The sequence below is a fragment of the Zeus faber genome, assembly GCF_960531495.2.
Source record: "Zeus faber genome assembly, chromosome: 18".
NCBI lineage: Eukaryota > Metazoa > Chordata > Actinopteri > Zeiformes > Zeidae > Zeus > Zeus faber.
Window position 1 is genome coordinate 4,536,490 of NC_137210.1, and position 17,353 is coordinate 4,553,842.

Below are 17,353 nucleotides of genomic sequence, written 5' to 3' on the forward strand. Positions count from 1 at the left end.
TCTGCGGGGGACGTGCGTGACACAATTAAATGTAAAACATTTTAAAGGGGATTTATTAGACCTCGTCGGCTCCACATTATTAAGCCGCTACGACGAGGTTGCGGATGGAACAAAGAAAACAACCCAAAAAAGCCCTTCAGGTGATCGATATCACGATGATAGGTGAAATGATCTTTCACCACCCATTATGATGGCAGCCCGCCGCCGGCTGTTCGAACACACACACACAAGTAAATAAATCACAAGGGGTGCGGGGGTGCGCCTTAGAAACTGGAGCTGTGTGTGTTGAAGGTGGTGGAAGAGGTAGTGCTGGTGTGTGTGTGTGTGTGTGTGTGTGTGGGTGTGTGCGCGGAGCATGGATGAGTCACCAATACCAGAGTGTTGTCAAAAGACCACAGAAGATGTCAGGTGAGTAAGACAGATAAACAGCCAGGAAAGAGCCCGGAGGGGTTTGAGGTCAGGTCACAGGTGCAAGGGAAAGTCGTGGTGTCTGAGCCCGGCTCCCAGAATTCCACGCCAGGATCATTAAAGCGCTGTTTGACTTGTTTTTGTGTTTTTCACTCTTTTTTTTTTTTTTTTTTTGCTTGTTTTTAATTGATCAGCGAGGGACTCACATCATCAATGGTATACGATGGATAAAGTCAATAAAGACGTCAAGATTTATTACTACTACATACATCTCAGTAACTCAACGCTGTGTACTGAAGCTTATAAAAACAAGTAGAGTAGAGATAGAGTAGATGTAGAGTGGAGTAGTGTAGAGGTCGAGCATAGGCATAGTAGAATACAGGTAGGTAGAGAAGAGGTAGAGTAGCGTAGAGGTAGAGTAGAGGTAGAGTAGAGGTAGAGTCCAGTACTGTAGTGGTAGAGCAGAGGTGCAGTAAAGGGAGGTACAGTAGAGGTAGAGTAGAGGTACAGTAGAGGCAGGGATAGTAGAGCACTGTAGAGGTAGAGCAAAGGTAGAGTAAAGGGTGGTACAGTAGAGGTACAGTAGAGGTAGAGCAAAGGTGTAGTAAAAGGGTACAGCAGTGGTAGAGTAGAGGTACAGTAGAGGCAGGTATAGCAGAATACTGTAGAGGTAGAGCAGAAGTTCAGTAAAGGAAGGTAGAGTAGAGGTACAGTAGAGCCAGGAATAGTAGAGTACTGTAGAGGTAGAGAAGAGGTGGAGTAAAGGGAGTTAGAGTAGAGGTAGAGTAGCGGCGGGTATAGGAGAGTACTGTAGAGGTAGAGCAGAGGTGGAGAAAAGGGAGGTACAGTAGAGGTAGAGTAGAGGCAGGTCTAGTTGAGTAGTGTAGAGATTGAGTAGAATAGACAGAGTAGATGAGGTAGAGTAGACTACAGATAGAGTAGATGTACTGTATAGTACAGGTAGAGTAGAGTAGAGGTAGCTGGAGTACAATAGTGTAGAGGTAGGACTAGAGTAGACAGCCATGTCCCTCTCTTCTGGAGGAGCAACATATATTTCTTCCTTTCCCAGTTAAGGTAGATGACGTCCCTCGACGTCATGTTGGATTCCCTAAACAATTCCCCTGGTAATCAGCATTATTCCTATAAGATAAGTTCATTTTGAAGACCCCTCCATGAGACGCGGTTGGGTTTTTTTGGGGGGGAGGTTGTGGCGGGAGTCGTCCCGTAGGGAGACGCTTTTCTAATAAATTCACGAGTACAACTCTGGGTATTCAAGAAGCACGTCTCGACGGGGGGAATCCCATCTCAGCCCCAACGGGGCCGCCTCCTATAGCCCTCTGTCCCCTCGGTTTTGTCAGATGACACATAAAACCAGATGGAAATGGCCCAGGGGACGGAAGCCCCCCTCTCTAATTCTATTACTCTTCAAACACACACACACACACACACACACACACACACACACACACACACACACACACACACACACACAGTGCGCACGCGCGCGCACCGGTCCTAGACAGCAGCAGCAGTGGCTAGCGAGTGGACAGCCCCAGAGGGCAGCTCCCCGCAGATCCTAAGCCACCCCACCCCACCCCCACCCCCCCACCGCCCCCCCCCACCCGAGGCCGAGCGGGCTATGATGGATCAGACATTGATTTGATTTTGAAGGGAGAGTGAAAGCAGCTGTCTGTGCCCTCTGCCAGGGGAGGGAGTGATGGTTTGACGATGACTGTCTGGGGGGGTGGAGAAGGGGGTCCGGGGGAGGCAGGAAACTATAAGTGGACAGGCTGGGGGCCTTGTTGTGGACAATCACCTTTTTGTAGCGACGGGTTCGAAAAATGAATTGTTGCTTTATAGGGTTGCGTTGGGGGTGGGGGGGCTCTTCTCCTCCTCTCTGCCCCCCACCCCTCAATTGTCATTCTCTACAATCGGATGGGGAGATGTTTATATACCACCCTTTCTATACACCCTTGTGTATTTGCACGGCAACTGCTGGCAGCCCTGCAAACTTTATAACCAGTTGAAATGTTAACGCAACACATTGGGCGGTGTGCAATATAACTAGAGCAAAACATCGCCCAGGGGCAAAAGCCAAAAGATAAACAAGTGATCAAAACAACACACACGCGCATACACGCACACACAAACACACACACACACACACAGACACACACACACACACACATACAGACACACACACGCACACACACACACACACACACACACACACACACACACACACACACACACACACACACACACACACACACACACACACACACACACATACAGTCTCACACACACACACATATATACACACATACAGTCACAGACACACACACACACACACACACACACCAGATGTCATGGACGATAAGAAACCTTGTCCGGCGCTCCCACTGATGATGCCCGTGATCTCCACGGGTTTGGCTCTTTCGTCGCCTTCTCTGGCACCGCGGGGGGGACCCAGAGCAAATATCCAAGCCTCTAGGTGCATGACAGATAATCATCGGTCCAAATGATATCAGTTCGTAGGTGCTTCGCTTTAGTTGGATCGGTGGCGGCGGTGGGTCTGTAAAAAGCTTGGATTGGCGAACTTCAGCGTCTCCCGGTGTGGCCAAGTCTGGACGGCGAGAGACAATTAATGATTCATAAACACACACAGAATCCTCTTGGCATCCGAACCGCGGTACATCACGGAATGAATCAACAGATAACGCGAGTGTCAATTTGGAGACACTCCGACGGGTGTGGGGAAATCAGAATTTGGACTTTTTCCCTTCGGCGTAGCGCGCTCAAAACTCAAAGAGTAACAACAAACGACGCAACAGTAAATCAATGGTCGTGGTTGTATTGTTTCGCTGATGGTGCGGCTGACCCACCGCTACCTCCTGCCGTAAACCTTGCCAAAGAACGACCCTGCTAAATAATCCAAAAAGAAGGGACAGGATGCTGGTCTGAGGCCGGCGAAAACCAACATATATTATTTACTCTGCGTCCCTGTTTACCCCAAAACACAATAATCGAGGGAGGTAGAGGGTGCGGTGGGCGGGGGGGGGGGGGGGGGGGGGGTAAAGGGATACGCTCCGGTATCAGCGGAGGGATCTACGATCTTTGTGGTCTTTAGGAAAGAAAAGAATTCAATTGTGCTCGCAACTCCGAGAAAATAAACCCGGGGGGGGGGGGCGAATACAAAGGCCCCCGGGGGTCCGGGCCAAGGGGAGACGAGCGAGCGAAGGAGCACGGCGGGTTTGTTTACTTAGTTCTCCGTTCTTGAGAGACTCCGCCACTTTTTCTGTGTTTTGATTAGTTTTCTTTTAATATCCACACAGGACCTTTGCAGTCAGCCTGGACACAAGTGCAGGAGATGGAAACACACAGGTTTTCTCGCGCGTTAACGCTGGTTTCACATTATTTTGTGCCGGTCTTTTGAAGACCGCACCTCTTTTGTAGACCCAGACGAAAATGGGCTGTAGTACTGTGGTATTGATTTTCCATGTGTTTTTAATGCACTACAAAGATAATTTTAAACCCCATAACTTTAACTGTAATGGTCTTATTGTATAGTTAATTTATAGTCAGAGTTATGTTCAGTGTGAATGACAAGCAAGGTTTTTAAATGGGAGTAAAAGGAAAATTGCATTTTTTTTTTTACATAATTTGTTAGAAATGTCAGGCGGTGCGAGCGTTAATAAAGCCTCGTAGGCCTTTAGACTGTCTAAAACACGGTCACGGCGCCTGGCATTTTTAGGCCCTTAAACCGCAAAAATCTCCCAAAACGGCCGACGTTTTCAAAAAATGGAAGGTGGTTACAAATTGAGAGTTTTTGGACACAAAGTGCGTGTCATTGAGCCTCATAGGGGTTTTTTTTCAATGTAACTAGTGTATTATTCTGGGAGTATGTTTTTCCCCCCCATAAACACAATAAAAGGAGTAGTAACAGTCATACATACAGTTCCAGATCAACAGGCAGGCAGTCTTCATTAATCCTGACGCACAGCCCAGTCCCTGCAGGTTGAAACACACGGCTGTGAAGCAATGGGTGTGCACCACTGAGCCGCCGTGTCTGCCAACAGGAATGGGCATTCGATGGAAATGCATCCTATTTTAAATAAACTAATAACACTTAACAGTATTATAAGAGAAACATAGAGTGATATAGTATAAAGTTGTATTGAAATGATTTTTTTGCATTTAACAATTCATACTATAACTAAAGAAATACTACATCATATTATGGTCACATACTGTGAAAACTATAAACTATAAACTATAAATAAATAACAACATTTAGGATATGGCCATCCTTGCAGGTGATTGCGAAACACACACTCGCTTCTGCTCCAAATCAGATTAAAGATTGACACATCATTCATATTGCTTCACGGCAGCAGTGCGTGCACAATGACTCAAAAACATTTAATAACTTTTGTTTTTCACTCAATTTCAAAAGGGCCAGTCTCACCTGACTGAGCCTCTGACTCACCGAGCTCTGAGATGAAGCATATGAAACCAAGTGGGTTTTTTTCTTCTTCTTCTTTCTTAACTTTCAACAATCCTTTCCTAAACACGCTAGGAAGAAAGAGAAGAAAAAAAATAATAATAAAAAAAAAAAATATATATATATATATGTTTTCTGCTGGCCTGGGGCAATGAGTGTAGTAGACGGTGTCATCTTTCAGACTTGAAGGCACCAGCGGGGTGGTAAAACGCGGCCCTCTGGCTGGGGTTGATGTATCTCTCTCTCTCTCTCCATCCAGTCTCTGTTGCCCGGCCAAGCCCGCGTGCATCGCTCATGGCAGGAAGCCAGTTCGGGTGCATTGACGCCAATGTTCCGATATATACTGTATATATACACACACACGCACACACTCACACACACACACACACACACACACACAAGATAGTTAGCTCCTTTTCAAAACCCATCACGTCTTCCTAAATAATGAATGGAAGCCATCTCCTTGTGCTGAGCGGAGCTAATAAATCAGTGCTAAAAGCAGAGCCACTGCTGCAGGCGACACTGGCTTTGGTGTAAAGCCATGGCTTGAAAAAAACAAAACAAATTTGCTGGATAATTGTAGACTAAGAGGTGGGGGGTGGGGTCAAAGTTTATAGTCTGGTTTTATTTTAAAATGCTGGTCAACGGGGTGTGTAGTAGCACTCGTTTGACCTGATATTTCACCATGCTGTAACTCATACAATGACCCTAAAAAAGGAAAAAAGGTTGTTAAATCGAATGGTTGCTTTTGGTTTATCCTGGGCTTCGAATCACGTTTTATATATTTTGTATATTTTTACATGTTTCATTATTTTTGTTTTGTATTTTTTGGGGGGGCTTTTTTTGTGTAAATTTGGCATTTTTGTGCTTATTTGACATTTTATTATGTTAATTTTTTATTTTTCTCACTCTTTGACTCACCATGACAAATTCCTTGTACTGTATATGTGAATGTACTTGGCCAAATATATATATATATATATATATATATATATATATATACATGTTATTAGCTTCTCTGCAAATGTAGACATTATTGAGAGTGGAATCAGTCATGGTTTTTAGCTTTTCTTTTAACACTTACACATAATCCCAAACGCATAAATGTCATTATTTTATTTTTTTACCATTTTAAACAAAAGATCCCGAAAGCATCCAACACCGCTGTATCATTCATGAAGCATTTAACTAAATAGGAAATGAAAATCTCCATCAGGTCACCCGATCTTTAGGCTTTAGGCTCTGGCAGCAGGTTTATTCCCTCTTTCCCTCCTTTTTAAGCCCCAGCGCAGCAGAAAACTTATCTTCCCTCATCTGGCCCATTGTCCCCCCTTGTCTGAGGGGATCAGGACTGAGCTGAGAGCTCCAGTGTAGAGCCCACCAGGTCTTTCTCTCACTCACCCACAACCACCACCACCCCCAACCCCACACCCAGCACCTCTCGAAGGCACAAGCAGGCCATATGGAGGGTCTCCAGCCACTGGCAGGATGAAAGGAGGCTGGCTGTGATCCTTTTTGTGGCCTTCTGTCGTCCACAAGTAGCTGCAAAGAGCCGCTCTCGAACAGATTCCCACACTGAAGAGGAGCAGATTTGGGAGTTTGTTATAATAAACACAACACTTTATCAGATTTGAAGTTCATAGAAATAATTCATATTTATAATTTACACCCTATGTGCCCATAACAAACATTTATCCGGTGCATACTATTGCATTGAATATTCTGTTTATTTTCTTTTTCGATTTCCATTTTACTATTACTTTTAATTCTAATAAGTGGTTTTTTTTTTGCCAATGCTGTGCAGTATAATGCACCAAACCTCACCAGAACAAATTCCTAGTATATGTAATTGTACTGAGGGGAATAAACTGATTCTGATTTGTTGTTGTTGTTGTTGTTGTTGTTTATGAAAGTCGATGGAAACGATCACATTCAAATCTGTATTAGCAGCTGGTGAATTTGCAGTGGGTTGGTATACATCTAAACTGTGCACAGGATGGAAGAGCGCAGAGGGCCAATGCCGCGCCTTCTGGCAGAGCTGTCGCTGTCGCAAACTGCAAAACCGCAATATAGACGTTGGTGGAAAAAGTGAAAGGGGAACCCAAATTGCATTTATCATGGACACATAGAAAACACCCTTTCCTATGCAACACTGAAGCTGCATTGCAAACCACACTTGTGGCTTGTGTGGGACTGATGCCAACGCGTGCATATCCAGAATAAGCATTCCTCGCCGACACCCCGGGGTACTGTCAACAAGAATGTCAGCGTTTTACTGGCTAATGCCTCCGTGTTTCTAATTCTGCGATGTAGGATCCTATGTCAGGACAAGCAGCGGCAAGATTCGGTGGGATCAGAGAAGCTCTGCAAGACAAACTGTCTACTTCCTGTTATTGCCCACCAGCACTGTAAAAACTAGTAGGGGTCGGCTATTTTAAAGAGTGGATAAAAATGGGGCACATCTTGTGTGCCAGAGCTGCCAGTGCCGTGCTGCTGTCACCTATAACCTGCCTAAACTTTACATACAGACCTGATCCATTGCTTTTGGTGAAGGGGTACGGTTAGGGTTAGGGCAGCGATGGAGTTAGGGCTAGTAAAGATTAAGACCTCTTGTTGTCGTCGTACAATCATAACGCTTGGCACATAATCCATTTTCTCCATGAGAGAATTCCAAGACTTTTCCATGATTTTACAAACATTACTATTGTGACTAATCTTCTTTAAGTGTGACGTTATGTGACAACAACAAAAATAAGCAACAATGCATTTCATTGGAATATGAACGATTTTTAATTTGGATTTAACTGATAACTTAATTGGGAAAATTGGTGTTTATTAAAAACTGCAAACATCTAAGATGTCCAACCAACCCTTTGCATAATACCCTCCATCTTGTTATAAACCCTCTGGAATACTCGATTTCCATGACCTTGATTAAGGTGATAAAAGATTTTTTTCACAGAGGCCGACATGTCCAAAACCCAACTGCAAAAGAGGGAAGATTCACATGGTGCCCTTCCAAGATAAGGGGCCGAGCGTTGGTTCTGTGTAGTAAAGGCTTCTTGTTCAACGCCTCGCTCTTTTTCCTCCACACACCAGTAAAGTGAACGATCCGATCCCGACCGTCAATCTCAAGTTTTTCAACATTTTTGTCCACAATCCGAATCAGAATGAGCATGAGTTTAATCCACATTTACATACAACAGCATTTTTCTTTTATTTATTTTGTGTTATTTCATGGCGAGGATTGGCACGTTTCTCTTCAGACAACTAGCATTGCTGGCACGATTAACTAAGAAATTAGCACCAACAACAAAAAAGCAAAATGTGAAATAATTATAAAATAAAATTGAATCAAAAGTCAAGTCAAATAGTCAAATATACACAGATACACAGCAGAAAATACAAAACAGAAATAGCCAAATATATAAAAAGTACAGAATATACAAAGAGAGATTCTATGGATTCTCAAAGTGGGGTCTGCGGTCCCCCAGGGTTCCGTGGCGGTTGGCCATGGAATCTGTGAAAGGTATTTGGAACTAAACAAAACCAAAAAATGGGTTTGAATTATTTATTAAGTTTGTGTCCTTTGAAGGAGCATTTCTTTACATTTTTAAAATGAAATATTTTGTAAGCAATATACTGTGTATTTATATCTCCTTTTAGATCTTGATTTGTGTTTGATATTTTGTGTAGCTGCGATGTAAACTGAATACATTGTTTTTATTTTCTGTATTTTGAAATGGTGCAATGCAAATATTTACAATACCCTTCCATTGATTTGTGTGTGTGTTTTTCACGTAACCTATGTGGAAATGTGAGAAATAGGCCTCATATCAAATATCTTTTAGGGGACAAACTTGAGGGGGTTCTCAGTTTATTTATTCTCATATAAGGGGTCCTCAGTTGAAAAAGGTTTGAGAACCCCTGGTAGAAGAAGAAGAAGAAGAAGAAGAAGAAGAAGAAGAAGAAGAAGAAGAAGAAGAAGAAGAAGAAGAAGAAGAAGAATCTTTATTTGTCACACAGCACACCATGCATGCACACACACACACACACACACACACACATGCTTTGGATGGTGGCCAGTGAAATGAGGCCTCTGCATTTAACCCATCCTGGCTTGTCCTTCCTCTGGGGGGGCAGCCAGGAGCAGTGGGCAGCATTCGTAGACGCGCCCGGGGACCTGGTGATGAATGTCCATCGCTGGTCAGACGATGATGTGTGCATGTTTTTTTTGGTGGGGGTCCTTACTGACGTTAGGTGAAAGAAACCCCATGTGAGCATGGGGAGAACATGCAAACTCCACACAGAAAGGTTCCTATTTGGGAGATAACCTGCCGCAGCACGGTGCCAACCGCACCCCGGCGGGAATCGAACCGTGCCAGCTCCAAGATACAAATAAATCTCCACGGGTGCAATCCAGCTCCCAAAACACAGAAAAGAAATGGTGAAAAAAAAAACCATCTGCGAGCTCATGTTTCGCGGTGTGTAATATCTATCATTTGTGTATCTCTAAAAGCGTCTTTGGTGTTCTTCAGGTGTCTCTGTTCTGTCGACAACCGCCAGACTCGTCATACCTCGCCTGGTTACACACTAGACACAACCCCCGCACAGAAGGCCCTCCGGGAGCGGAGTTACACAAGTATGTGGGGGCCAGACGAGTCTTCTCAATTCCCGCAACTGGCAACCTTGACTGGCAACCCCCACCGCGCCTCTTCTCCAGAATTGTCATGCATAGACCAAGAAGCGATGACTGATAACGCACAGATATGAAAAGCCATGACATTCCAACATGACTTGGCGCTCAAACACGCAAGGGCATTCCGATCCCAGATTCCAAGCTACAAGCTTTTCCTTCACGGAACATTAGGTTGTTTTCGTCCAGAGCGACTTATTCATTGAGTTCGGGGGTGAAGAGGACGCTTCAGCATGCGACCGGGACGAGCCGCGGTTCTTCCGATGGCGAGACGAGACTCCACCTCCCGAGCCCCGCCCCCGAGACTCGGAACAGGTGAGACCTCCAAGGCCGCTGCGGCGCGACTTTGCATTCGACGTGGACGTTGTCGGATGACAGCGTTGTTGTTTTGGCTGCTTAGACATAAACATGAAACTTACCGTGGCCCTGATCGCGATATTAGGGCGCTTGAGCCTCTTCAAACGAGTAGGGGAAAAAATCGGAATTGTAAACGTGAGAATCCTTCATAAAGCTTTCATCGTGTAAGGCCCTGGAAGGCGGCAGCGACCTGGCAGGAAATCCCCACCAGACAAGATGAGACGCTGGGGGTGATTTTGGATGAGCCAACACTTGGATGATTGTTTTTGAACGCATTGGGGGGGGGTGGGCGTGCGTACATGTAGTGTGTTATTTCCTACGTGTTAATTAAAGAAAGCGAAGGTGATCGTTGAGTTGTCTCCAACTCATGCCCCTCCCGAAGGCCGAGTTGGAACAACAGCAAATGCCCGCCACGGCATTCTTTGTTCTTTTTTTATTTTTTTTTTAAATCTCAAATGCATTCTTCTGTTGAATTTAAATACCTATTCTTTACTGAAGAGCACCCCCCCCCCCCCCCCCCACACACACACACACACACTGCTGCTGCCATTCACAAGTCTACCAATTTGTATTCTAAGTGGCTCACCACAGATCTCCTGAGTTCCATGCTAAATGGGCTTCTGCAGCCTCACGCATTGTTTTTGGCACTGGCGGGGGTTTTGCAGGGAAATAAAAATTGTACAGAAAAAAAGTACATACAATAAAAAGCAAGAGAGGTGGTGCTGGGAAGGACGACCTTCCCGAATAAACTTGAATATGAACATTAATGTGCACTTTTCAATACTCCATATGGCCATTTTTTATTGTAAAGTAACATTCGCTCATTTGCATACATTTTCGTTTTACGTTTCATTTTTAATCTTTGTTGTCTATTTGCTTTGTTAATGTAAGTTTACAGGCCAAGTGCCAGTCGAGGCCAATTGCCATGGAATTGAATTGAATTGAACTGAATCAAGTCAAATTGAATTGAATCAAATGGAAATAAATTGAATTAAGTTGAATAGAATTGAATCAAGTCGAATGGAATTGAAGTTGAATTGAATTGAATCTGAATAAATTGAATTGAATTAAGTTGAATTTCATTTAAAATTGGGTCCGACAGCAAAGGTAGAGAGGTCATTGTCTAACACAGCATTGTGGTGGATCAAACAAATGCTGAATGGATGTTTGAATTTATTTGTATTTCCTAAGAAATTCAATTAGTGGGGAAACAGTTTGAAATATCTAATCTCTAATCTCAAAGAATCTCTCATTTTAAATTGACTCTATTCTTTTTTTCTTTCCAATCTTAGGAGCTTTATTGACGGCACCAGCGCACCATGCTGCTAATCTGACTGCTTGTAAAGTCGGCAGTGGAGGAGATGGAGAATGCTCTGCGGTTGCACTAATTGCAAATCGTTTTGAGGAGAGAGTAATTGAAAACATCTTTAAAAAATGTAAACGGACTAATTACATTCTGCATTTGTTGTTGTTTGGGGTCGCTAAACAGCTTTAAGGTTCAAAACAAGTCAAGACACTTACACGCTTGTGGGTTTATGAACTCTATTGATTGTGACTTGACGACTCTGTTTCTTCTTTTATTATCAATATTTCTTTGAATATTGCCATTTCTAGGTATTTCGATTTTTTGTTTTGTTTGTTTGGTATGTAATATATAGTATATAGTGTTATAATATTGACAAGTTGCCAACATTGGACAGCGTTTATGAAGAGGGTGATTTTATTAATAATAATAATAATAATAATAATAACAATAATAATAATAATAATAATAATAATAATAATATTATTATTATTATTATTATTATTATTATTATTATTATTATTATTATTATTAAAGAGGAAACAAATTGATTAAATGGAACTGAATTCACTGACATGCTTCATAATAATACAATTAATTAATTAATAATAATGAATAAATTTGTAAATTATTATTATTATTGCTAATAATAATAATAATAATAATAATAATAATAATAGATTCAGGATTCAAGATTCAAGATTCAAAAGGTTTATTCATCACATACATATACATACTTTCATACATATATGCAGTGAAATGTAATGCAACGCACTCTGTGATAACACACAATATGTCCTAGGAAAAATGTTTTTCTAATAGACCAACTAACTGACTCCTTAAACATAATACAGTAAGTCGAATACTTATAGAATAGAATAAAAATATATAGAATAAAATAAATACAATAAAATAAAATGAAATAAAATGGGGAAGGGTTAGGGTTAGGGTTAGGGTTAGGGTTAGGGAATATGCTTATGTATATGGAATAGGCAATTATGTATATACAGATACGTGCATTAAAGTGGCATGTGAATAAAGCGAGGTAGTGTTTGGGATAATAATAATAATAATAATAATAATAATAATAATAATAATAATAATAATAATAATAATAATAATATAACGAGTCACACTATTACCATACTATAATAACAATATTTTTGACATCAATAACATGAAACCGTAAATCTCACAGGGCTGCGAAGGGACGGAGATACTGTATTTAATTTCTCATCACACTGACGGCGTCTATAGCAGACAGATAACAGAACCACTTGTCAAGATAAGAGCAGCATATACATACAGTGGTCATTCTCTTCTCCTCTCCCTTTACCTCTCCTCAGGAGCCAAGGACCAAAAGACAGATGGATCCGGGAACCGAGACAAAGCACATGGGATTAGTGAAAAACAACAACTGATAACCCCCGAGAAATGCTTATTAAATTCATTCAATGCCACTAAGTATCCTTAAAGGTGTTTGGGAGTGTTGGATTACTCGTAATTATTGGATTATTGAGTGATGGCTCTGGCAAAATCATCACTTTTATATCTTGCCCCCAGCCAGCTTGTGCCGATCCGCAACCGGCCACTCGTTATTCAACACGCCGGTGGATATATAGCCTCATTCGATCCGTCACCGCTCTCACATATCAAAGTGGAGAACCCACAAGGCCCATATTGGGTTTCAATCGGGGATACAAAGATCACATAGCTAGAGAAGTGGGTGAGTTTTGTGTGGGACCCAGCCCTGTCATCAACAACTTTAGCTGAAATCAGAGAGGTTGAGGGTGGAGAGAGAGGATCCAGTCCTCCTCTGAGGCTATGGTTTGATAACAACAACAAAAAAGTCCCAAATCCAAGAGGTTGGGGTTGGGGTGGTAGGGGGGGGGGGGTCACTTGGCACTTGAGAGCGAAGACATAACAGCACTTGAAAAGTGACAGCGGTTGAGGTGGAGAGAGATCGAGCCCCCTGGTTGATGATCACCCCAATCAACCTTGGAGATGTTTTAAAGTAGTGCGAAGTGCCGGCAGGCGGTCATTTGTAGAAAGTGGAAAATGGTTTCATATCTGAAAAATTGTGCTTTCGGGACGAGCGGGATTTCATATACTGTATAGTGAATGGATACCTGGATGGAGATGGATAACTCATCGGCAGCATTCTGTCTGACATGTGATCTTAGGATCCAATCGGAAGACTTAAAGGAAACTACATGAAAAAGGACCTGTTATGAAAAACACACTTTTTCATTGCTTGTGCACATACATTTGGGCCTCTGATGGGCCTGCTGACATACAGTACAAACTGTGAAATAAGACAACTCAGTCAGTTTTATGCAAGCTGGATATTTCTGAAAACAAGTCATGAAATAAGCTCTTCTGATTTGTGTATCAGTCCTACGACACATTGAGACACAGTAGTACTAGAACCGCTCTCCATCTGCGTAACTCCACCCATGGCTGGAGAATAACAAGTGCTGTTGGAAACAGCTCTGTTGACTTACAGACCTGCACAAATATAAAAAAAAAAGAGGAATGGATACCAGCTGTCTGTGAAGAAACTGCAGATGATGGAAATGTAAGTATCTAAAAAACATATATTTTTAAAAAGTTTCTTTACATTTTTTTTAAAAGGTAGGCTGTGGAGCCTGATCTGCTGTGCATTGCTCCAAACAGAACAAAAAAAATTGTGTGTTTTTATTGTAGATGTATTTATTTATTTCATTCAATTGTATTTGATGATTTTTACATGAAACAGTGCGGTGGCCTCCACAAGCTTGGAGCACGGCAACGAAAGTCAGAACAAACTTTTAAATCATGCCTTCTTGATCTAATATGAGCGAAGATTCAGCAACTGGTATATTATTTAAGGCTTATTTCTCGCCTCAAATTTGTTCAGAAACAGATTTTACTGGACTGATAAGGTGAAATCAGCGAAAGTTTACAGACTAAATACAACGGAACCTGAAAGTAAAGCTCAAACCCCATTGGCTCACAGAACGAGGGACCTCAGGAGGGTGGCTCCACCCCACAAAAAAACTTTTTGGGGACCTCAGCGATCTATATTAGCTTGTTGAAAAGGAGAATAATAGGTCCCTTTTCAATAGAAATACAAGAATAATCAAATATGTGTAAACATTTTTTATATTATTGTATTTGTATTGTATTTAATTATAGGCAGACAGACAGACAGACAGACAGACAGACAGACAGACAGACAGATAGATAGATAGATAGATAGATAGATAGATAGATAGATAGATAGATAGATAGATAGATAGATAGATAGATAGATAGATAGATAGATAGATAGATAGATAGATAGATAGATAGATAACAATACAGTAAAAAATAAATTCTGATAATAATAGTAATGGAATGATTATAATACTCTTACTATTATAATGTAATAATAATATTATTACATTATATTGAATAATTGATTTTTTATATAAATTAGTGTAGAAAATTGACATTATATTGCAAAAGGTATGTGATTTAAGTAAATATTAGATATAAATAGTAAATACATTAGATTATGTTTGCTAAAGACATGTCGGTATGCTGTTTATGTTTATGTTCCATAGAAAGTGGATCCAAACTCGGGGCGGAATGTGACACGGACAAAAGACGAAGTGGCTGCTGTTGAGAACATTGACAAAACTTCTCCTTTGCGTCTTGTTTATATAGCCTCCCCGTTTTGGAGCCTTCTGCCCCCCCCGCCCCTCTTCCTCCACCTCCTCCCCACCCCACCCCACCCCACCTCCTCCTCCCCACCCCACCTCCTCCTCCCCACCCCACCCCACCTCCTCCTCCCCAAACCCCACCTCCTCCTCCCCACCCCCCTCCTCCTCCCCACCCCACCCCACCTCCTCCTCCTCCCCACCCCCCTCCTCCTCCCCACCCCACCCCACCTCCTCCTCCTCGGTGAGGGAGGGGTCTGGGAGGCTATTTATCACTTGGCCGCCAGACAGACGTTGGCTCACAACTCCGCACAAAGTTGGCAAAGAAACTTCTGCTCGCGGTGTTTTAATTTCATTTAAAAGAGGGAAAATATGTCCTACTACGAAGAGGTGAGTTTTCCTGTGATGTTGTAGTATTTATTTGTTTATTTATTAGTTTAATTTGTATTTATTTACTTATCATTTTTCTTTGCGTCTTTATTGCGATATTTTGCGTGATAAGCTGTGCATTTATAACGCGAAACTCAATGAACCGTCGCGCGAATTAAAAAGTTGATGCTGTGAATTAAAGTTTTTTTTTATAAAGTTATACGCTTACGTCGCTTCGGGTTCTCTGCTTGGGATCCGATCTTGATTCCGTTTGGTGTACAGCCATAATATTATCATGGCATTCCAATTTTATTTTATTTTATTTTTGAATGAAGATATGAACACCCGATGATGTCACTCAACTTTAAACGTGCTTTTGGTTGCAGCGCGTGCTTTTCGGCGATTTCGACAACTCCTCTGAGGAGTCCGGCGATTACGACCCGAACTTCGACGAGCCGTGCGGCAGGGCGCTGAGCTCCGACTTCTACAAGATCGTACTACCCACCGTGTATGGAATAATCTTTGTGCTGGGGATCATTGGCAATGGATTAGTCGCCATTGTCATGGGCTACCAGAAGAAGATCAAAACGATGACAGACAAGTACCGGCTTCATCTCTCCGTGGCCGACCTGCTGTTCGTCCTCACGCTGCCCTTCTGGGCTGTGGACGTGGCCAGCAACTGGTACTTTGGCAGTTTCATGTGCGTGTCCGTGCACATGATCTACACCCTCAACCTGTATAGCAGCGTCCTGATCCTGGCCTTCATCAGCCTGGACAGATACCTGGCAGTGGTGCGAGCCACCAACAGCCAGGCCACCCGGAAGCTTCTGGCAGACAAGGTGATCTACCTGGGGGTGTGGCTCCCCGCTGCGCTCCTCACAGTGCCTGACCTGGTGCTAGCCAAGGCACAGAACATGGAGGGTTCCAGGATCATCTGTGAGCGCATCTACCCACAGGATTCCATTAACATATGGAAGGTGGCGTTTCGCTTCCAACACATCTTGGTGGGCTTCATCCTGCCCGGCCTGGTCATCCTCACCTGCTACTGCATCATCATCGCCAAGCTGTCACAGGGCTCCAAGGGCCAGGCGCTCAAGCGGAAGGCCCTGAAGACCACCGTCATCCTCATCCTCTGCTACTTCAGCTGCTGGCTGCCCTACTGCTTGGGGATCTTCGTGGACACCCTCCTCATGCTGAATGTGATCCCCTACAGCTGCGAGCTGGAGCAAGGGGTGCATAAGTGGATCTCTATCACGGAGGCTCTGGCCTACTTTCACTGCTGCCTCAACCCCATCCTCTACGCTTTCCTGGGCGTCAAGTTTAAGAAATCGGCCAAGAGCGCACTGACTTTAAGTAGTAGGTCCAGTCAAAAGACTCTCATGACAAAGAAGCGAGGGCCCATTTCCTCCGTGTCCACTGAGTCCGAGTCGTCGAGCGTCCTGTCCAGTTAACGAACGGTTATATACAGCCCTACTTGATACTCTCAGGAGAAGTGGAAAAAAAATTAAGCTTTTATTTCAACGGACTTACTACATTTTGTACAGATGTTTATAAAGGTTTTTATGCCCTTTGTATTTTTTTTATATTCTGAATGTGTCTTTTTTTGTGTGAAGTAGATTGTATCTTCAGGCAGAGCCTGATTCATACCCCTCATACCTGCGACTTCCATTCATAGGCTGACTGAAGTGTATATAAGGACCATTTCTGCTTTTTTTTCAAACTGTTACTCTAAAAACAAAAAAAAAAACGGTTGCCATATAAGCCTCTGTTGTGTTTTCAAGGGTAGTTGCTGCTTTAAAAAAAAAAATCTGTATAGAGTTTTAAGCATTTGTGTGTTCGCACTTAACTCGTGTGATTATCTGAAAAGCCATTATTTATTGTTGTCGCTCACACTGGAGGAGTGTGTGTTGCTCTTTGTTTTGTTTTGGGTTTTTTTCTCCTTTTTTTGCTCTGTTGTGCGTATCGTTTCAAAGTTGTTTTTTATTTCCTTTTTACAATAAAAGAAAAAAAATTGAACCCACCCCTTAATGACT

The 17,353-nt window shown here is 42.6% G+C and overlaps 1 protein-coding gene across 1 annotated transcript; it reads left to right on the forward strand.

Moving 5' to 3' along the window:
* The first annotated feature begins 15,256 nt into the window (after positions 1-15,256).
* Positions 15,257-17,191, forward strand: LOC307243791 (C-X-C chemokine receptor type 4-like). The gene is made up of 2 exons (XM_080018744.1): positions 15,257-15,341; positions 15,707-17,191. Exons 1-2 carry the CDS (start codon positions 15,324-15,326, stop codon positions 16,769-16,771), a joined length of 1,083 nt encoding a protein of 360 aa, XP_079874870.1. The 5' UTR covers positions 15,257-15,323; the 3' UTR covers positions 16,772-17,191.
* The last annotated feature ends 162 nt before the right edge of the window (positions 17,192-17,353 follow it).